The sequence below is a fragment of the Vigna unguiculata genome, chromosome 5 (assembly GCF_037176805.1).
Source record: "Vigna unguiculata cultivar grain cowpea cultivar isolate G323 ecotype 2 chromosome 5, ASM3717680v1, whole genome shotgun sequence".
Taxonomy (NCBI): domain Eukaryota; kingdom Viridiplantae; phylum Streptophyta; class Magnoliopsida; order Fabales; family Fabaceae; genus Vigna; species Vigna unguiculata.
In genome coordinates, this window is record NC_140796.1 from 55075502 (window position 1) to 55099574 (window position 24073).

A 24073-nucleotide genomic window follows, 5' to 3' on the forward strand; every position below is an offset into this window, starting at 1 on the left:
ACATCAAAATTAATACGTTAATAGAAAAATAACACAGAAAAATTCAAAAAAAAAATTAAATTCATTAAAAAACTTTTTTTTTCAATTTCATTAAATAAAAACTACAATATTTGGTACCGGTCTCAATGCGGCAATACGAAAACCACTTTTAAGAAGTCCAGTGAGAAGACTACAAATGTTTACTTTAGATTGGTGGATAGATAGTGAAAAACTAATAAATTAAAGAAAAATAATTGGAAAATTGAGAGAGAGGAATGAATAAAAATTTATAATATATTTTTTATATTTTTATCATTTTTAAATGATTTTTAAAAATTATTTAATTAAAATTGTCAACATAATAAAATTTTGATAAAATTTTGACAAAAACAAGATAATATTTGAAAATAATGCTGCAAATTAATTAATTAATTAAATTTATTATTTTAATTATTTAATTTTGTATATTATACTAATGGCATGTGACATAAATCATGAATAAAATAAAATGTCATTAATTAAAATTTTTTTGTTAATCAAATGAATGATAAATGTAATATATTACATTGTCATCTTTGACATAACCTATTATATATCTTTTTTTAATAGTAAAAATAAATTTAAAATATTAAATATAATGAAATAAATTAAAAAATAAAATAAATAAAAAATAAAACGTATTTAATAAAAATAAAAATTTATTATTATTATAAAGAAATTGATTTTTTAGGACTTTGACTTGGTCGTTTTGGAGAGCTTTCAAAAATGAGTTGGCATACCACCTGCCACATTAGTTTCTACCCAACCCTATTTATTATAGTACTCTTTTTACTTACTATCACACTTCAACATCACAGCATGCATTTATTAATTCGGATAATTAATAAATACTAGAACTTTCAGGAACATTTATATATAAATTAATTAATTATGCCATTAATAAATTAATTAATTAATTAGGCAGAATGAAAATTTCATGTTACCGCAATTACTGCACTGACAACCAATCAAAACTTCAATTTTCCATGACGTTCTCAATATTTTAGTTTGCAAAATATTTACTAAAATAAACATGTTGAAAAATCTATAGAGAAAATAGGGATATTAAAATTGAAGAAAATAGTCACTAAAATTTATAAATAATTTTGAATCTACTCCAACCTTGATATAAAAATTTAATCTTGGAATTAAATGTAACAGTTTTCACCATTAAATATTAATAATAATAATAATAATAATAATAATTATTATTATTATTATTATTATTATTATTATTATTAAAACAGACATATCAACTAAATCAGAAATCAATGTCAGAGTAATGAAGCTCAACATCTATGTGTTTAGCTATTTAAAGCAAACCATAAAAAATAAATAGCCACGTGTATTATGTATATTAAGTATGTTTTATCTCTCATTAAGAATTAAAATCAGATTTTTTTTTCTAAACTTATGGATTAAAATAAATAAAAAAGTATGAAGATTAATTAAAGGTCACAATTTTAAAGAAAGAAAAAAATTGCCTAAAATTTGTCGCTAACTGAATATGTGAAAGGGAATGACTAGCTACCTAGTATTGGTTGTTTACGATTAAATATAATTACTAAATAATATATTTAAAAAATTGGTAAGAAAAAATAATAACCCTCCATTGAGTAGTTAGATTGCATTAAAACAAATTTTAATTTTAATTTTTTTTTATAAACATGCTTATCAATAACTCACTTAGACATAATATTTAATACTAATATAAATATTTTATTATTAGAATGAAGTTGTCAAATGTTTTTTTTTTTCCTAAAAACTGAGTTCTCAAAAGCTAATTTTCTTGACATAAATAGTAGCTATCTCGACTTGTTTCGTTACCAGGTAATGTTTGAAAATATTCGTAGATATTTTGTGAATACTTTTAATTTCACGTGAACTTGTTTAAAAAATAGTTTTAAAATAAAAATTCAAATAAAATATATCTGAAAATATATTTTAAATAAAATTAGATTATAAAATATTATTATTATCTTTTTACACCATAAAAATAAATTTAAATAAGGTTAATATATTTTAAAAAATAGCTTTATAAATCTAAATAAAAAATATACACATATAAATTAAATTATATGTAATTTTAAAATTTTTAATACTTTTTCATTAAAATTTGATTTTTATCACTTTTTCTAAAAAAAAAATAACGAACCACAAATTGTAAATATCTATAAATTGAATATCATAATAATTGTTTTTTTTTTTCTTTGAGATGTGGCGTTGACGTACCACAAATTTTAAAATAAAAACTAAATGTGTACCAAATTAATATAAACTAAATATAATTTTCTTAAAAATATTATATCACAGCCACTTTGAAGGAAGCATCTTTATAGATAAGGTTCTTTTTATAATAAAACAAATTAAAAGACTAGAGATATTTTTAATAATATTATTCCAACTTATAAAGCTAGAAGAAATATAAAATAAAGAAAGTGACCCTTAATTAAGTTTTGTTTTCCAAAAACTGATTTTGAAAAGTCTAAAGTTCTCTAGAAAAGGATTGACAGGTCAATTATGGGGTCAATATTAATTGATTAAAGAAAAAAAAGTCACAATCTACTAAAACTATATCAACACACTTCAAGTCTCTCTTGTGAATTTATTCAATCCAACACTTTTTTTTTCTTCTTTTTAACCCATGAAATCTAAGTAAGTCCAAGTTGTTTTACTTTTGCAAGTGTGGAAAGTGAAAATTTCTTACCAGAAAAAGAAAGATTTATAATTTAATAGGATTTGTTTACCAAAACTTAGAAAATTTAATTTAAGACATTCTTCAGTGTAATTCTTTTACATCATGAAAGCGTAAAACAGTGAATTACTAAAAAGCATAAAACGACAATACCATTTATATTTATAGAGATAATCGAATTGTGTAAAAGAAAATATATAAATTTTTGAATATTCAATTATTATGAATATTAAGTAGGGTCACAAAAATAGATCATTCAATTCATTTTGACTCAACTTCACATTGATTTGTTAAAATTGGATTGGTTTAGGATATTCTAAGTCATTTTAAGAGTTAGAATTATCGATTTAGTTTGTTAATGGATGGATTAACGAATTGGCAGCCACTTTTTTTAATTTTTAATTTTTTAAATTTATTTAAAAATATATTTAATCATGTAAATACTTTTAACTATATTTAATCGTGTAAATATTTAATATTTTTAATTAAATTAATAAAAATAATTGTTATATTTATATATTAAACTTTTTTATTATAATTTTTAATTAAAATTTAGTTTATAAATAATAATAATTTAAATTACAATGTTATCATATATTTTCATCAATAATACAATATATATTTTGTTAACATTTTTTTATTACTTTTAATTTTAATTTTTAATTTAGAAAAATACGAGACATCATATTAGTTGAAGCGGAGAAAAACAGATTAGAAAGTTTAAAACTTGATTAAAAATTTAATATATTTTTAGTCCTATAATTTTTATAAAATAATTCACATTAGATTTGTAATTTTTGTTTGGCTTAACTTAATTTTTTAATTTTATAAAGTTTTTTTTGTTATATTAATATTAAATTTTTATTAAAATTAATATATCAAATCATTTTACCTAAAAATTTAAATATTTAAACTAAATTTTATTTTGTAAATGAAATAATTTGGTATATAAATTATAAAAAAATGTAATGTCAATTAAAAAAATAGACTTAATTAAAATTAAAGTAAATTAAATCAAATAAAAATAAAATATCTAATCGAATTTTTCGTACAAATTAGAGAACCAAAATAAAATTTTAAACTTAAAACTTTAACTCGACGGGTAAAATATAACTAATTTTATCACTCTTAATATTATAATATTATAGTGTATTGAATTTGATAAATTAAAGATATTGTGATTTCAAAATGCGAACTAATTACTCACAGCAAAGTTTTCAAAATCATATTATTGAAAATATTTATTAATATGAAAAACAATTTATTTCAAAATTTAAAGATTTAAATCATTAAATTTTACTTAGAAAATTCGGAACCTTCCGAATACATCACTATTAAACCTAAATTGATGACCATAATAGTCTACAGATTTGTAGGTATAGCATTTTTTTTCATATTGCCTCATTGATGAATTTCAATCACATAAAAGAGATTGTGATATACTATTTTAGTGACTCAAACCTAATACAGATAAGAACTCATTAATCTTACAATAAAAGTAAAAAATAATAATTCAAATTTAAGATTATTTAAATTTTTATTCAGAAAAAAAAAATGTTAATTAGTTTTGAACTTGACATTAAATGAGCTATGCAATTTTAGGTTCAAAAGCTGCGCGTTCCAGCCCATACCAGGCAGCAAATTAAGAAAAAATAAATAAAAAAGTGAATTAATTATAAACATTGCATTAAATGAGCAATGTCATTTTCGGGTTTTAAAGTTGTGCATAAAAGACAACACTGGAAAATTTAAAAGTGATTATAAAATTAAGAAAGTTGTGTTTGATAAAGAGTAACATCGAAAGGAACAAAGATCTTGGTACATCTTAGGATTTGTGTAATTAGAGAGTGTTTTGTTTCAGCTGTTCAAGTTTATTCTTACTCTTTCTCGGATATATTTATTCTTATTCGCTCCTAAATACTATACTCTTTTTAGTAAGTTCATTAGGTTTGTCTCGTGTTGAATAAATTGAATTATGGTTTATTAAATATGTTGAAATTTTCAAATAAGCTAATCTATAACATATGAGTAAATATAAATATTGTTTTATAAATTGTTTTAGTAAGTAAATAAATAATTAGCACAGCTGAAAGAGAGGAAATAGTAGTAAAAGAACCCAAACATATTTTCAAAAGAGCATTGCAACCATATTTTGTACCTGGTGGACCCCATTGATTCTTAAAATCACAACATTGTTGTTGCGTGTTTTATTACAAGCTGAGTTTGCTACACTGTTGTACATGGTGGTTGTGGGTGGAGTATAGCTGCAAGGTGGTTCACCTAAGTCCAAAGGATTTTTCGTCTACAGATTCAAAATTCTTCCAAAAATTTGCAATTTATGAGAATACTTTGAGCGTAAAAGTGAGTTAAGCTAAAATTGAATTTTAATTCAGTTTTTCGTGAGAGTAAGCAATTTATGAATCGGTTTGACCCATATAGTCAGATAGTTTGGTTCACTTTTTTCCTTTCGATATTTATTTTATATATTTATCGTTCTAACAGTACAATAGGAATTTATCAATTTTCATCAAATATTAGATAATAGTTAAAAATTAAAGTATCAATTTACATAATTTAACAAATAAATTATTTAAAAAAATTATTTAAATATTATTAAATAACATTATAATTTTTAAAAAAACTCAAATCGTCAACATACATGACTAGAATTTTAATTATAATAAAACTTACCATAGAGAAATAATAAATAATTATTGTTTGTGGATTATGGGTGACTCAAATTTGTTTAACTTGTAAATTATTGTTGTTCCTTAACTAATTTATATATTATAAACTCTTCTTATCTCTAGTTCATATGAAATCTCCAACACATTATTCACGTCAAGACAAAAACATATCGAACATGAAACTAGATATTAATAGCTTGTTCAATAGTAGTTCAACAAACAACAAATCTTTTGATAGCATGTGACAATATATTAAAAATAAACTTTAAGTCTATTTCAATCTCACAAAATTATTTTATAAAATAAAATTTATACTCATTTATATACTTTAAACTCATCTTATATGTAATCATATGTAATGGATGTAATATCTTAAAAGAACACGAATTAAAATATATTCCAGATAGTTTTTGGTTGCCCAATATACACTGTTCTGAATTAAATATTTCGTAACGTAGTTTCAAATTACTTATGAGATATTGCAAGCTGAACAAGTTGGTCAGTTTTTACATTATGGGTGCGAAAAAAGATTGTAGGAGTACAAGAAGAAAAACCATCTATTTTGTCCCATGTTTGTTACCAACACTTGGGCTTTCTTAAGTTACAGGTGCCTTTCACAGTCACCATCTTTTGATAGAACATATAATTTCCGTTCAGTTAGCAACCTCAGCTGCACACTTACTTTTAAATTTAAATCAATTTTGAAAGAAATAGACACTTTATTGAATAATAATATTTTAACTTATCTTTTTTATCCACTTTTAAATCACTATTTCAATCATCATTAAATCATTTATTTTAATTTTTTTTAGTGTTGTGATATAATGATCTAATAATAAACAAAATGGTGAATTAAAAATGGATAAAAAAATGGATTAAAACGTTATTATTCCACTTTATTAACTAGGAATATCCGTAATTTTTGTTTGTTTGCATCGGTATACTTTTCTATTTTTATACATATTTAATGTTTTCAAAATAAGTTTTTAGACTTATTTAATGTTTTCAAAAACCAGTAGAAAAAGAGAAAAACAACCCAAAGGCACATCCTGAAAACCTAGAGTAGAAAAGTGGAAAAGGGATATTTAAAGGAGGAGTTAAAGGAAGAATCTATTCAATCCCCTGAAAACAAACTCTTTTTCCAACCATCTTGGGTTAAAAACTAAGAATCTGGTGTTTATGGAGGAAAAGTATTGCATCAATCTCAGGAATATTACAAATTATTTTTTGCTAATCAAGTTACCCTCACTGAATTACATACATAATAAACGCCTCAACCACTTTTTTTTTCTTCTACATTTGGAATGCATGCTTAGACTTCATATCATGTTCTCTTCATTTTTTATTCGCCTTCAGCTCTTCTTCTTTCTGCTATTTTCCCTTGGTATGTATACTAGTTATCAATTATTAGTAAGTCTCACATTGACTATAAATAAAAAAGTAGGACATTATATAAAAATAAAGACCCACATATATCCATTGTCTTAAAAATTTTGGATTGAGAGTGATGTTAATATTTTATGTGGTTAAGCTCAGGTTTCATTGGTGTTTGTTCTCTCCGGTAAAACTTTCTCTATAAATTATAATCACTCCTATGATGACTTTGAGTTATAATCTATCTAACCAAACACATATTCATGCACTAAGCAAAGTTTCACAATCTGATACGATGCAGTTTTGGGAGATAAAGCATTTACAGGAACATATGGTGTAAACTATGGTAGAATAGCAGACAACCTACCTCCCCCAGAAAGTGTGGTCACCTTACTCAAAGCAGCAAAAATCAAGAACATAAGAATATACGATGCTGATCATCATGTTCTTCGCGCATTCAAAGGTTCCGGCATTGAAATCGTGGTTGGACTCGGCAACGAATTTCTCACGGAAATGAGTGTGGGAGAGGACAGAGCCATGAGTTGGGTCAAAGAAAACGTTCAGCAATTTCTTCCAGGAACCAAAATCCGTGGAATCGCAGTGGGAAACGAGATCTTAGGAGGCACAGATATTCAACTCTGGGAAGTTCTTCTACCTGCAGCAAAGAATGTTTACAATGCCCTAAGTAAGCTTGGTCTGGAAAAAAATGTTCAAGTTTCAAGCCCACATTCTGAGGCTGTTTTCGCTAACTCTTTTCCTCCATCGTCATGCACTTTCAAGGAAGATGTTGTTCCGTATATGAAGCCTCTGTTGCAGTTTTTCTCGCAGATCGGAACTCCATTTTTCATAAATGCTTATCCCTTTCTTGCCTATAAGAACGATCCGGAACACATTGATCTTAACTATGCTCTCATGGAGAAAAGTGATGGGATTTATGATGCAAAGACTAAACTGCATTATGGGAACATGTTTGAGGCTCAGGTTGTTGGGTTTTATATTTCTTCCTATGTTTTGGTTAGGTTATAGTCATGGTTATTGAAAGACTGTGGTTCTATATAGTTATATGACATTAGTATTAACTCTGATACTAATTATAGTTATGATCATCGAGATATTGTGGTTCTAAATGATTATATGACATTAGTCTAACACATATAATGCTTTTAACACCACTTTTACACCAAATCTTTTAAGATAATGGTGTTATGGGTCTTTATTTTTATATATGGTTTAATTTTGTCTATTCTATCCAATGTGAGACTTTGACTCATACTTAGACTATTTCCAACACAGGTTGATGCGGCTTATGCAGCGTTGGAGAAGGTTGGGTTTGGGAAGATGGAAGTGATTGTTTCTGAGACTGGTTGGGCTTCGAAGGGGGATGAGAATGAAGCTGGAGCAACGGTGAAGAATGCGAGAACCTACAATCTTAATCTGCGTAAGAGGTTGCTGAAGAAGAAAGGAACCCCTTATAGGCCCAAAAAGGTGGTGAGGGCTTATATCTTTGCTTTGTTTAATGAAAATTCGAAACCTGGTCCAACGTCAGAGAGAAACTTTGGATTGTTTAAGGCTGATGGAAGCATTGCTTATGATATTGGCTTCACTGGACTTGTACCATCTTCGTCAGCTTCATCATTACTTTCCTTCAAGGTATGAACACCAATTTAGAATTTTTTTATTGTGTTTTTCTGTATAGATATTTTAAAGTTTAGGATTTAAGATTTAGAAAATGGTCAAAATATTTTATTATGTCTTCAAAATATATTCATCAAAACTTACACCATATCAATATTTTAAAAATATTAATATAAGTGTATATTAAAAACATAACAGAAAACGACACCTAAAATTGATTAAAGAATTTAAATTGGTATCAACACCTTCAGATTTTATATATATATATATATATATATATATATATATATATATATATATATATATATATATATTATTTGATATCACTTTTATTCAAAAAATTTAAATAATAATATTATGAATCTTTATTTTTATGTAGTGTTTAACTTTATTTATTTTATCAAATGTAAAACTTTTCGACTAACATTTGAATCGTTTCCAACAAAAATTAACTTAATATGATTAATAGTTTTTCTATTTTAAAATTCTGAATTAAAAATAATTAGAATCTCCTGAGATAAAAGATACGAAACATAATATATATATATATATATATATATATATATATATATATATATATATATTAATTATGTTATTGTGGTTTCAAAGTTTCTAAAATAATGATTCTTTGCAGGGTATTGGAACCTGGTTTGTGCTGGCTTTCACAAGTTTGGTTGCTTTCTTTTTATAGCATTGTAATTAATTATGGGATTAAGCGACCTGCTAATTATGTGATTCTTGGATTCTTGAACAGTTTTCTGTATTTCAAGTTGTGAATTTTCATAGTGAAAATGTGACTTATCAATGTATAAATGATTGACTTGTTATTCATTAATACCATAAGCTTTATTAGGGATTTAATCTTCTGTGTTGTTGTTGACCTGCTGTTTTTTCAATATATTTTTTTTTAATATGTTATCCTAAATAATCAAGTTTGTTTGTTTCTAATTTCTCACAATAAAATTAAGCTGGTAAGGTAAAGAAAAAAAATCAGCAAAAGTTTATTTTTTAATCTTTTATTTATTTTGTATAAACATTTAATAACTCTCTTAATTTAGAAATGAAAAACTATTATTTCCTTATTGTTTTTCAAAACTTAACTCCAAAACACACTTTGCATGTGTCATCACCAAAGCATTTTGTGGATCACTTTGAAGCTTTTAGGAAATGTTTATATATATATATATATATATATATATATATATATATATATATATATATATATATATATATATATATATATATATATATATATATGCATGTCACTGTCACTAAAAATGTTTTAACAAACTAATTAATTATCACATAATACCTGTATCTTCCCCCTCAACAAATAATTTATATATGGATTTGGTAAAGTGAAAAGGTTCAACTATAAATTAAACCAAATTTAAGAAGTGCTCAAACTTTAATTATTTTATTGAATGTTGTACCTTTACAATTATGGGTAACGATCAGATAGAATTAATAAAATATATTGCTGATAATGCTGGTAACTGTCAAAATCACATTTCATTTTTTATGAAAAAAAAAAAGTTGTTTAACATCATTTGATTATTTGAGAATTTGTATAAAAGTGAAATAATCTTATTAAAAATTAATTTTTATATTTTTGAAAGAAAGAGAAAATAAATAATTATAAAAATAATATTAAACGATAATAAAAGAATGATGGTGTTAAAATATCAGTATTCTTTGTCTAACTACTGTAAATAAAAAAATATAAATATAGTTATTTAGAATGGTAGACATTTAGAAAACAAAAAAGGAAAGGAAGAAAAATCTAGTCAGACTCTGGGTCTGAATAATTATGAAACTTGGATATCTTCACACATGGCCCAACCTAAAAGTATGAAAAAATATTATAAAGATAAAATCCTAATTATTAAATATGATATCAGATTTTTTATATTGACGCGGATCTCGTTAATTTATCCCAATAACAAAATGTTTAACAGTTGAACTACTTGAAAGGAAATATGGCTAGAAATCAAAATAAGTAATATATATATATATATATATATATATATATATATTTATATATATAAAAGGAATACAAATGAAAAAATACATAATCACTTGGACATATATAATATATTAATTTAGAGGAAAAATATTTATTTTTTGTTTGAAAATAAGGAAAATGATAAGATTAAATTTTTATTTAATATAAAATATTAAAAGAACATTTTAGTTAATACATTAAATAATTAAATACAATTTAGTTTATGGTAGATCCAAGTTTAATCATAGTTATTTACTAACCTGCCATTAATTTCTCTTTTCTTTTTACTCTTTTTCTTTAAATTTAAGCAATCGTGATTTTTTTTTCTTTCCTTATTTTTGTCTCACTTCCATCCACCCATTTAAGCAGATAATCTTTTGATAATATTTTTATAATTTAAATAAAATTATTTAAAATAACACTTAAATAAAATAATTTATAAACTCCTATATATAATGTTCTTACTATAACATCTTTATCACAATGATACTAACATCATCAATTTTCTTCCTTTTTCTTTTTGCTTTTATTCACGTTTTTCACCTTTTCCTTGTCTTTAATCTCTTTCATACATAGATGTCACTGAAAACATTCAGAAAAGGCAAATATTTTTTCATAGCTATAATCATTATTGTTCTTAATGCTTGATACTTAGCCTGAATTTGATAAATGCCATGGATTGGATTTGCTACTATTTTTATTTGTGATTGATAAAAAAAAAAACATGCCAAATATATGTAACAATCGTTTTTTTTATTTATTATTTAGTGAACAAACTCGTGTTTAGTTTAAGTTAATTTATTATATTTAGATTAATCAGGGAAAAACGTGACGGATAATAGACAGCATTTTAATATATATTGTGAAGTACACCAGTCTTTTGTTTTACAATTAAAAAGTACTTTTGGTGTATATTTATACGATTTGACCCTCGTGCGTATACGGTTTTAAAATCTTAAATTCCTGGTATAAGAAAAGAGAGAATTTAATATGAAAGTTGGAATATGAATTAATTAAGATAAGGAATCTACATAAGGAAATGATGCTATGACTTCTAATTTTTTACTTTCATATTTTATATTTTTAACGTGATTTAATGTGGATCATTGATTAATATATTATTATTTTTTTTTTGAATGAGTTAATGATTCACATTAAATTATGTCAGGAAGTAAAAAATGAGAGTAAAAAAAATGAATATTATACATATGCTTGTGATAATTAAAATATGAACATAAAGCATATATAATTCTAGATGGATTCCACGTTTATAATTGTTAATTATATATATGAAGATTTGCAAATAGGAATTTGATTCCTTCGTAGTTCAGCTTATACAGTCAAAAGATATTCTTCCATTTCAAAACTTTTTCTATTATTGGTGGAATAATATTTTTGTATATTTGGTTCATCTACCTATAATTGTTAATACCTGGCCAAAATCTTTGCCCCGTTTATTTTTTTCTTTCTTCAACAACCAATGATATTTAGTAATGTTTTTCATGGAATCTGAGTAAACACATGCCAGAATAAGGCATAAAAAAATCGATTTTTCAATAACATTAATTAGTTGTTTTAAATAATCAAAATATTAATTATTAACATTTTTTTTTCAAATAAATAAGCATCTGCTTACTTGTTTATTTATTATATTCCGTCCATTAATGATAGTGGCAGCAACATCCTCGTTTTTTAACTGTGAAAAAGATATTAGCAACGGTCTTTTATTTTCAATTATATAGTTTTTGTTTATAAAGGTTTAAATCCTTAAGTTTACCAAATTTTGTAATAATTCTGGAAAAAAAATATGAATATTAAATTTTCATATCATCAGATAATGATTTTATTTTAACAGGATACAAACTATTATATTTTGTTTATCCAAGTGTTCCAAAAGAATAAATCATTCTCACCGTAGAGGAAATAATTTTCTAGTTGAAAAATTCAAACTCCTTAACGTATAGGCCAATATCTAAAACTATAATCTATTTATTTCCTTTCATTTTTATTTTTTTGTTGTGTTCAAAGATAAAACTTTCATTTTTCTTATAATTCAAAGATTCAAAATAGCATTAATTGTCGATAAATTTTAGGTGGAGAGGAGGAGTCCGGTGAGGATATAGTTGACTGAACATAACTTTGACTGATATATAGTTCCAAAGTAAGTTGAAGTTTTAGATTTTTATTTTTGTGCGATATTAATGAGTTCAGATTTTTTATTATTATTTTTTACTATCTTTTCATAAGTATTAAAAATAAATTATACTGATATTTTAAATATTTTTTCAATATATTTTAAAATATTAAAATTAGTGATAATAAATGTATTATGAGAAAATAATAAAAAAAATAGCACACAAAAAATAGCAGAAAATTAACTCTCCAATAAAGTAAACATTAACAAAATTAAAAGTAAAGTACCCTTTCTAATCTTTAATATAAGGAAAAAAAAAAGAATTCAAATGTAAGAAAAAGTTCTGAGCAATTTAAAATATAAAGTGCAAACTTTGTATATATATAATGAACTATCTATTTGAAGCTACGTAAGAAGAATAATGGGTTGCAAATAGGAAAGCTGAAGTTATAGTTTTATGCATAATACAATATAAAATTTACATAATCGCGTTGTGAATTGTAAACTTTATTCTTTCAAGGGCATGACCCACAAAAGAAGGGGCAGAGGTTCCCTTCTTGAGGGACATTCCAAACCCCAAAGATTAGTGAGTTGAATTAAACAAAGCACCAGATTTCCGCAATGCCAGTGTGATCAAATCTGGAACTGCACTCTACAATTCCCTTTCAATCATCTGTGGTTGGGTGCACCGCAGGCTCCGCGGTCGCACCACTATCAGCGTAATCCTCACCGTTGATCTGATCCAGGACCAGCACAAAACCCATGGCAAAAGCCGCGTCAAACCCAGCCTTAACACACAGAGAGAACACTTCCTTCCCAAGCACAACACTGGTGGTGGGGTCCACCTTACGTCGAATCTCAGCCACAGATTCCTTGGTCACATTGAACACCGTGCAGCATCGCTGAGAGAAACACCCTTCGATCTGGTACTCCTCACCCGGGTTATCGTACATCTCCACCGTCAAACTCGCGCGCGACCTTCCGATGATCGACGCTCTCTTCACGCTGAAGATAGGTTTATCACCGTCCATCCTCTCCCCTTTGAAGCCCTCCCACCGTTGATGCAAACTCGGTCTCTGCTACGCCAAAACATTACACACAACTCAACTCACTGAGTCCACTCAAATCAATGAAAAACACACCTAACCATGATAATTCTAAACACGAATAAATCAACGTAATGCGCATATCAAATTCTGAATCACCTAAAGTCAAAATTTAAGATAAACTATTAATCCTTAATCGAGAAAATTAGTTTAGTTTTAAGTTTTAAGCAGAAAGAAGAAGAAGAAGAGAGAGTATAGATTTGTACCTTCCGACGAACAGTGAGGAGGCAGCGTCCGTTAGGATCCATGAGAACGAGTTCGTCTCTGTCGCGAGTGTCGGGTCCGTAAGAGTCAACTCGGAAGACGAGTTGACCCTTGCAGTCGTAGACGGTGAAGCCGTCGCCGGCGAAGAAGAGAGAGGTTTTGAGGACGGTGAGATGGATCTCTTCTTTGAAGACGTATCCAGGTCCCACCTCGTTCATGTTTTCCGCAGCAGCGTCAGAAGCCATACACAGAGGGTAGTAGTGTGTGTGGAATGTGATGTGCGATTGTTTCTTCGGTATTTGTATTAGAAATTACGTTGTTTTTAATGGGGCAAAGGAAAAGCACTATTCATATTCCCGCAATTGAATAATCCTCCACCATAACCAAATCAATTTATGCCACCCATCAATTATTAATTCACAGAGTGTGGGGCATAGAAATGGAAGCATGCATGGGTGGGTTATCGTTACCCCAAACGTGGGGATCAAAGATAAAAAAATATCTACGAACATGATGCGACAGGACTTTTAATTTTAGGGCACGCCAATTTTATTTTTTATTTATACGTATTTTTCATAATATATGATTTTAAAATGGCGTATTTATTAATATTCTTAAAAAAAATTAGGGTTTGGAAAATATTTTATTGGGTTTGGTAGTGTGGACATTGTAAGCGTTAATTGACTCTGAGTTTGGGCTAACCCGGTGCCAGTTGTTGGCGGTTGTAATGTTACATTTGAAGAAAAAATAAATTGGGAAATTTCAAATATATCCCAATCCCAACAAAAATTTTGTCAACTGCAAATTTCTTTCTCTCCACAAAAAAGACAAAATTTATGTGTGGCGACGTATTCTTGAGTTTTATTTTCGCTCATCGGTTAATTTTCAAATAAAATTTAATTATATAATCATTTAAAAATATTAACCAGAGATGTTTCATTTGATATAGGGTTATTTGTTAGAACAAAAATCGTAGTCTAAATCCTTGTTGAAGTTATAAAGAGACTAACTATATTTTCTTTTGCTTGTATTACAGGATAATTTTTTTTATATATATAATTAATGTCATCAATCAATAATCACCTTGTATATATAGACTACTTTAGAAAATTAAAATAATATCCAACTATTTTAATAGCATCATCAAAATCAAAATCCTTATCGTTATTGTTCTTTCTAGTCCCATCATTAACATTATCTCTTGTACGGAGAGGAAAAATAACCCATATGAAAATTTAAAAAAGTTCTAACTATTACCATTGTAACGTAAAACTATACCAACAAAAAGACTAAAACGAAAATACCAAAAAAAAAAGATTTTTTATCCACTTTAAGAAAAATAAAATGAAATAATTAACTAATTTTATGGGACCACTTAACCCCCATTTCTTTGGTGTAGAGGGTCTAAGCTAGAGTCCATCCTATGATGTATACTGCCAAAAAAGCCGATGTTGAGGGAATTGAGCTTCTTAATTGCTATCCATATCATAATTTTATTTTTTTAAAATATATAAAAAATAAAATAAAAATATATTTAAATTGTTATGAAATTATTCAACGGGGCGGAATAATATTATTATTTAAAATGGTTTAAAGTAGCATTAATGCAAAGCAAAAATTGAAATGTAAGGCGTTGAAAGTAGTGTATCATGGAATCACACACAATGTGTACACAGGCCACGCCCATCATTATCTTTTCCCAAAGTCAAAAGCCACCCTTTTGAAGGAGGTGCTGTGAATCTCTGCTGTTTTCACCCTCACAATTTGCTAAAAGTCACCCTCACCCAAACATTTCATTCACCCGTCTAACCAAGATCTGTTCAACCACAATAACAACCTCAATGGATCCATACTGTGCTTACACATGACAAAAATATTCATCTCCATATATATTTGTTAATAAAATTTACATGATTAATATTCGCGAATATTTATTATTTACGGGAAACGAATATTTTAGGAAAATAAATATTAATGAGATCTAAGCCTAACCACATAAGGTATTGACACCACTCTTAATCCAAAATCTTAAAACAATGAGTTTATGAGTCTTTATTCTTACATAGTGTTCTAGTTTCTCATTTTAAGTCAATATGAGACTTAAATTAACACTTAGATTCCTAACAATCTCCCTCTCAAGAGTGAGTCCACTTCAACCATATTAGTACACTCCCCAGCGGAAGCATTTCCAACCACAAGTACTTCTTTTCTGTCTTTTCTGTACCGCCGTTCTTCTTAATAAAACACGCTTACTTAAAACTCTTGTCAGAAAAACTTTCGGTATAAAAACCATATTACACTCGCCTGAACCAGTTTTAATCAAATTATAGGTAAAAAGTATTTGTGTCCGGTCATACCTGTTTCCATCTCTACGTATGCTACTCTACGATTTTACATAATAATTTTATTTAATTCTTGTTTCAGATGCATGGTTTTACTTTACCTACACTCAATTAAGTTGGTGTTGAAACTTGAAAGTGGAATTTGAGCCTTACATTATCCACTCACGCTCCCACTACACGTAATTTGACTCAAAGGAGGAGAAAAAAAACGCTGAAAGAATTAAATTATTTAACTGTTACTGATGTAATAAAAATAACACTTTCAGATTTGAATGATGAACGAGGATTCAGTAATCCCTTTAATGTAACAAATTAAAAATTAATCTATTATTACAAAAAAGCCGCAATATCCTGAACATAAATTACCAAAAATATGTGAAAAAAAATTGAATCTGTATATCTATCACTGATCCAAATTCTATTTTTTTTTTAAAATATCTGTTTCAGAAGTTAGTAACCTGTACTTTTACTAACTTCATTTGACGTGATGGCTTTTAATTGGTTAATTAATTTTAATATACTTTTTGTGTCATAACTTAACCCTATCTTTACGTGGCCGATTTCAATTGCCTAACCAAGTTTCATCCTATCTTTATAAACAGAAGATAAAAATGTCTTTTACGTATATTTTTATTACTCTTAAACTTACTTAAAATATGTAAAATAAATTAAAAAAAAGTATATCATTTTTTTTTCTTCTAGGATTGATTCTTGGATACCATTCTCACGAATTTATTTGGCACGATAAACGAATATAACTATTTTCATTCGATTTATACTCTTCAAGTCAAGCAAAATTGCATCTGAACAAAAGCACTGGTAAACTAGTAAAGCTTTCCAAAAGTAAGTTTATTTTTAGTAAAACACGCAAATTATTTAATTTAAAATGTTTAATAACTATTTTTGCTTTGTGAAACTATATTGAGATAAGTGAACATAGATTTGCCACATTAAAAGGTATTAATATTTGTTTATTTGAGGTATCTTTAAGTCAAAAAGTTGATTTTTCTTTGGTATTGGGTCGGTTACGGAAAGTGTGGTGTGGACAAAAAAAGGTGGTGTGTCGTGTAATCCAAACAAAGAGTTGTTGGTGATGGGCCTACTTGCTGGGCTCCATGAGACATGAACTTTTGTGTTTGATGGCAAGCTAAAAAATATAAAGAATTTTTGTTAATTATTTTTTAGCGTTTAAATTTTATTAGTGTAAATAAGAAAAGACAAAAAAGATATAGACAATACAGATAAACATGAATTGAGAAAATAAAAAAGAAAAATTGAATAATGGTATGAATGAAATCTGATTTCAATTTTAATTTTAAGGTTCGGTTGAAAATTAAAAAAAAAACTTTATATGTAGATAATTTTAAAATAAGTCAAATTTTGGAAACAAAATTACTCAGTTTTATTTTTGTTGTTTGATCCCACCAAACTATCACTTTTTTCCAGATTCATCAATGGATTTTCTAAGCAAGAATAGAAGTATCGACCACAATATTCAACACCACACACAATCTTAAAACTTGTTAATGTCATTTCACGTTATTTTTCTACGTCGACAAAATACATGACGATGATTTTGGTCTTCCGGTTGAAAATCACACTAAACTTAGGACAATGTGAAAAGAAAGACTAGTAATTCAAACAAAAATTATAGATGGAACCAAATAGAACCTTTTTCAAAAGATAAAAAAATAAAATTATTTTTTGTAAATCAAACACTACTTACAATATGATAATGTTTTTTCCTTTAAATTTAAGAGTTTTTAAAACGTATTATGTTCATTTTCTTCTCAAGAACGCTCACCAAGCTAAGAGAATTAATGTACATTCCCTAAGCTATTTTTCTTCTCTCACATCACAAAATTCCTTACTAAAAGAAAATAATTGAAGGGTTTGCAAGGGAGAAGAAGCTCTGTGGAAGACTTTTACGAAATAAATGTTACTTTTTACGCAATTGGATCGATTATATATTAATTTAATGAAAGAAATTTGTTAATTAACAAAATTCAAGAGTGATATCGTTGATACGTTACGTAGGATCCTAGTGTTCATACGCCACAACGTAATTAACAATCGGCAAATTCATGTATAAAAAGTTAACATAAAAGTAAGTAGGAATCGAATTTGACTAATGAATTTTCATTGAAAAGTTAAAGGACGTAAAGCAAAGCATGGTGCAAGAGCTTGCATGATACCACCATTTACGTACAAGAGAATTCAAATACCCAAGGTCATGATGAACCCTATATAGCATGTTCCTATTCCCCACATAACCTAGGTGTATATATTTATATATTTATATATATAGAAATGCGTGCCTTTAACCTTGCAAAGCAAAGCAAAATGATTCAGATATGTTCCACCAATTCAGTTGCATTATTGGTTCTGCACTGGGTATCTCACTCCAGCGACCAAAGCACGTTGCTGCTCTATCTGCATGAAACCATACAAATCTTAATCATCGTAAAATGACTATGTAGCATTAAAACCTTCGAATAACTTACTTGGAACAATTCATGCAACTTGTTCTTGAGATAACAATATTCATGCTCCAGCATCTCCAACGCTCGCAAGCATCTGCAATATAGCACGTGGAGAGATTCAGTTAGGTTAGGTTGCAATAAACTATGCATAAATCATCAATGTTGAATACTTGATTATATATTTATCGGGTAGAGAAAAAGAATTTTGAGAGGTGTGTATAATGTACCCTGCACGGTTGCTCTGGTCTGTAGCAGCACGAAATGCAACGCAAATGTTTGTGACTCTCTTCGCACCAATGCTTGAGCTGCTACCCATGAACTGATTCAAATGGATTCCAATTTTCTTGTAGTCTGATAACTCCTTCTCCATTCTGCATCATGCAGAAATCAATTTAGCAACGAGAATTCATAATCATAACTAAGAAGAAGAAGAAGAAGATTGATAACATACAGCAATCCTCTGAGATTGTTGAGTAGTTTCTCGGACTCGTGAAAATAAATGTTGACCACCTCAGAGACGAAGTTTGGAGAAGCCTCATCTTGCAGCTGTTGAAGCTGCAAAAATTGTTCATCCAACACTCCCTGCATGGAATGGAATCAGACCAAACATATGTAGCAGAATTAATGTTGTTGTTAATGTTGTTTTTGTGTGTGTTTGAAACATATACCTGGTGGAAAAGAAAAGCAAGAAGACGGTTCATGTCGGCCCACAAGAGGTCCGCACCGAAACCAAGCATCCACAGAGGGAGACCCGTTTTGGCGATTTGATTAAACCACCGTGTGCGGTGAAGGATTAAGCGGCAGCCACCACTGTAACAGTAACTTATTGACACCGAGACCAAGAAGGAGAGGGAACAAGCGACACAAATACTCACACACACACTCCAGCTACTATTGCTGTCACGGGAATGCCAATATTCCTATTTAAAGCATTCCACGAGGGCACAACACAACACAACGTTGTTTTTCCACCACAAAAAATTTGTAACTCTTACTTCTGAATCATTAAAATAAGGAAAATATAGTTGTTTCTCATTAGTATATTATGATTAGAATATTGGTTGAGTTGTAATTCCTTAAATAATATCGTTAACCATTTGAATTATTTGAAGGGGGTTTAGAAGAGTTAGGGTTGTTATTTGATAACTCCTATGAAAGTGGTAATGATGGCATTGATTAGTTAAGGTGAGTGAGAGTGAGAGTGAGTTTTGGGGAGTGGGTGTTAATTAAAATATAGAAAGGAAGGAAGGCATGGAGTTGAGTTGGGGTAATCGAGGTGAATGTGGGGTATCTACCCTACCAATTAAAGGCCATTGCCCCAGGCACGGTGGTGTTGTTGGCAGTGTTTCAAAGTGCAATTCTTCTTCTTCTGTTCCCTTCCCACCTCACTTCACATCTTCCCACCAAAATGCTCCATTCACCTGACACCTGCCTGCACCTCCACCTCCTATAACTTCATTCTTATTTCTCTCACTGTAAAAATGTGTTCATACCATTTTTAATTTGAATTTCTTAAACAAATTATTTCAAAAACTAAAGTTACACCCTAAGTTCCCGTAAAAATTCAATCATGAGTGTAAGTTTTACATCGAGTAATTATATAAGAATGAATATTCATAAACTTATTCTCTTAAGATTTTGGATTAAGAATAGTGTCACGTATTGTTAGAAATTCAAGTGTGATTCTAAATCTCACATCGACTAGAAATGAAAAAGTCGAACATTATATAAGGATAAAGACCCATAAATCCATTGCCTTAAGGTTTTGGGTTGAAAGTGATGTCAATGCCTTATGTGATTGGGCTCAGATCTCATTGGTTAAAATCGACTCACACGTTCAAACGAGTACAATATAGTTCTTGACAAGTATTCCAGGTAAGCAAAACCGACTCAGACGAGTACAATATGATCTTTGTATCGAAAGTTTTTGTGACAAGTATTTCGGATAAGATTGTCCTGTTAAGAAAATCCTAAACCTAACACGTATAAATACTCGAAAGACCCGATCTGTAGTGGTGTGGTGAAAAGTTTGGTAAGTAAGCACGCGGTTGAATAAGAGAGAATGGGAATTTTGTCATTTTATGGAACTTATAAGTATAGTATATATGAAGTGGAGGGAAACTGAAACTGGTTTAAAATGCAGTGAATAGCAGACACAGCATGAATGAATGGATAGACTTTTGTTGTGATGATGGCCTAAACACCAAACTACACTCCATCTTCTGACACCCACTTCACACGCCGGGGAATCAAGCACAAAATTATACCTTCTTTCTGCTCTTATTATTATTTTATCATCCAATCACTATTAGGACCACACTTATTATTAGCTCTTCATTCTGCATTCAATAATTATTTTTACTTACAATTATTACAAATACACTAAATTCGTTGCATTGTAAAACAGTAGCTTCCACAATATATTAATGCATTAATGAGAGAATTTGCAGTTTTTGTAAACACGAGTGAAGTGTTGCATACTTTTCATGTACACTTTCATGGAAGTGTTAAATATGCACTTTAATAACCGTACAGTATATGAATGCAAATTACTACTACCAATCTTCGGCATGGGTTAACACCTACTTTAACCTTGTTTAATAGTGCTATTACTGAGAATCATGCATCTTCATTTCAATTATTTATACATTCCTCGAAATCCTTGCTTGAAAGGCATACTTTGTTCATAATCAACTGACGTAAGCAAACTCTACTTAATTCCCCAATAAAGTCGTTATCTGATGTTGTTTGCAGTGGATTAACATGCATCCAATAATTAATGTTGGTTTTCAGAACTCTTTTTCCAATTATTAAGCTCATACATCGTTTCTCATAATTTCTTTTCCCATCGAAACAAACTATCTTTACTTTCATAATTATATGGTCAAGAAAACCATGGTGAAAACAGTAACCTTTTTAATCGATTCTACTAACTTCTATTAACTCGTCATAATTAGAAGACTGGTTAATTATATAGGGCACATGGCTATGATATACTTCGTTGTTGATTTGAGTATATTCCAAAAATATCTGAGTTCTATATTATTTGATTTTGTATACACCTTCAAAGATTTATTTATTGATTATTATTTTCAAACAAGCCAGTTAAGGCATGGTTTTGATTCATCTCCACAATTGAGCGACGTAAAACTATTGAGTATTAATTAAATAAGATTTTACGATGTGTTTGGATTATAGTTAGAAAAATTATGTTTGGTCGAATAAAAATAAAAATCTTATTCTACGAAAAAAATGTAATTTTGTTTTGAAAATAATTCACGTTTGAGGTCAATGAAACAAAACAAAAATATGTAAAATATCATGTGTGACTTTCAATACAAAATAAACTTGTATTTAAACTATCAAACTGAAAACCAAACATATATTTAGTCTCTTCCGGACAACATCAATGTTTGGATCTGGTATCGAGATTTATAATAGAGAGAGGTACAATTAAAAAGAGTAACTGAAAATAAATAGAGTAAATAGAAGATATTGTTTGATATTGTAATTAACAATATCTTAATAATATCAAACAATATCTAACACTTCCCCTCAAGTTGGAGCATACAAATCGTATGTGTCAAACTTCTTACAAATATAATCAATTTTATATCCCGTAAAGACTTAGTAAAAATATCTGCTAACTGATCACTTGAGTTAACAAACTCAGTCTTGATGTCTCCAGACATGATCTTTTTCCAAATGAAATGACAATTAATCTCAATGTATTTACTTGATAGTATATGTTGATGACATCGTATCATTATAATCAATTATCACATCCGATATATTGTCGGTCTGAAAGTTGAACCCCTCAATACATCTTTGTTGTTAAAGAAAGATAAACAAAATTTAAATTATCTCTAACTTCAACTTTAACTAAAATGTAAAATTATTAGATATAACAAAACAAAAATATATTGATCTCTAAATATATAATCAGAAGCATGCTTTGTTTTGACGTAAGCAGACTGATATACATAATGGAAAAAAAAAATATTAAAAACTGTTCAGAGGAAGTACTACTTTTGAGGTGTGCTGCAGTGTGATATTAAAATGATAAACAATGGTTAACCTTAGTTCATAGACTTCATAATCGTGTTAACTTTTTGCTCTCCCGTGCTTATTTACAGTGACCATTATTGCAACAACCAATATGTGTCTTTTGCCTTTCTTCGTATGATTTTTGTTTCATTTCCTTTTTGGTTTCGAAATGCTAAACGAGTTCTTGTTCTCTAGGAGCTGGAGTTAAAAAATACTGCATTTTTTCACTCTCTTCAAAAGGTGGTTTCAAAGCTCGAGGTGGTTGTTGTTGTCTTCAAAGTTTTTAACTTCATGCTGTTCTTTTGTTTACCTTTTCCTTTCTTTCACTTTCCGTTTGGTTCTTCCAAGAATATTCTGTGGCTAATTTAGACCCTCTTGCGCGTGTTCATTCATCTGCTTCATCGTAATGTTTCCTTAATTCTATGATGTTTATGTCTCAATAGATCTCAAGCTTTTTATGATTTTATCTCTGCTAAAATTCAAAAGTTAACCATACATTATATATTGAACTTTGTTTGCTTAAGATTGCGAAAAGATTGTCAGAATTAAATACCACATATGATCTCACACGGGTTAGTTACGTTTTTAAGGTGTTTTATGAGTTTTCTTTTTATTACGATAGTATAATCTTAAAATTTTCGATTTAAATGAATGAATATGTATTAGTCAAATTATAATCATACTGTATAACATAAGAATTTTTTGTATATTAAGATCAACTATTCAAAATTTATAAAAAATAAATTTTGAAATACAAAGAGTTTGAGAAACGACTACTTCTGATCGAAACATTAAATTCAATCAAATTTAAAAATAAAATAAATAAAGAGATTAATGAAAAAAAAAATTAAGAAGAACATGAATTCTATACTTTTTAATTCTAAATTAAAATAAATGAAGTTCTGATATTTAGAACAATTTTTACTGCTCAAATTATTCGCAACAACGTTATAGACAATTATATATAAATATACTAGTTTACAAAACGGAAAATTTTTAAGTTATACTTAATATTTTCATAAGGGTTGTTTTTTATGGAATTCCTGAATTTGTTTTTCTTTTTGTTAAATTTCAGTCACTAATTTTATTTATTTATAATTAAATTTCCGTCACTATTTTCCTTGTGGGATATAATAACAGATTCTACTTGGGAAAAACAAATGTAATTCTATGCACTAACTAAAAATATTAACTCAAATCCTCTTCAGAATATCATGATATTGTTGTTGATATCTAATTGCGTATCCATTTCTTCAAATATTCTTACTTCGTCTAACTTAGTTTAGAACCCTATGATATTTACTTTGATGGAACCATTTTAACACTGGATTGTCCCACAGTTT

The 24073-nt window shown here is 28.0% G+C and overlaps 3 protein-coding genes across 4 annotated transcripts; 1 reads left to right on the top strand and 2 right to left on the bottom strand.

Annotated features, from left to right (window-relative positions):
- Positions 1-6611: 6611 nt before the first annotated feature.
- LOC114186049 (glucan endo-1,3-beta-glucosidase 14-like) lies at positions 6612-9270 on the top strand. 2 transcript variants are annotated; one of them, XM_085673548.1, is made up of 5 exons: positions 6612-6784; positions 7076-7459; positions 7559-7755; positions 8068-8424; positions 9044-9270. In XM_085673548.1, the coding sequence occupies exons 1-5, from the start codon at positions 6709-6711 to the stop codon at positions 9098-9100; spliced, it is 1071 nt and encodes a 356-aa protein (XP_085529674.1). In that variant the 5' UTR covers positions 6612-6708; the 3' UTR covers positions 9101-9270. The 2 variants fall into 2 exon arrangements, with proteins under 2 accessions (XP_085529674.1, XP_027929850.1); XM_028074049.2 differs by having other exon boundaries at positions 7076-7755.
- Positions 9271-12974: 3704 nt separating this feature from the next.
- On the bottom strand, positions 12975-14211 carry LOC114183435 (protein LURP-one-related 12-like). The gene is made up of 2 exons (XM_028070456.2): positions 13861-14211; positions 12975-13624 (listed from the first exon to the last, which is right to left on the bottom strand). The coding sequence occupies exons 1-2, from the start codon at positions 14101-14103 to the stop codon at positions 13214-13216; spliced, it is 654 nt and encodes a 217-aa protein (XP_027926257.1). The 5' UTR covers positions 14104-14211; the 3' UTR covers positions 12975-13213.
- Positions 14212-18335: 4124 nt separating this feature from the next.
- LOC114186239 (pseudo histidine-containing phosphotransfer protein 6-like) lies at positions 18336-19552 on the bottom strand. The gene is made up of 5 exons (XM_028074282.2): positions 19352-19552; positions 19135-19265; positions 18911-19054; positions 18705-18777; positions 18336-18633 (listed from the first exon to the last, which is right to left on the bottom strand). The coding sequence occupies exons 1-5, from the start codon at positions 19418-19420 to the stop codon at positions 18577-18579; spliced, it is 474 nt and encodes a 157-aa protein (XP_027930083.1). The 5' UTR covers positions 19421-19552; the 3' UTR covers positions 18336-18576.
- Positions 19553-24073: the final 4521 nt, after the last annotated feature.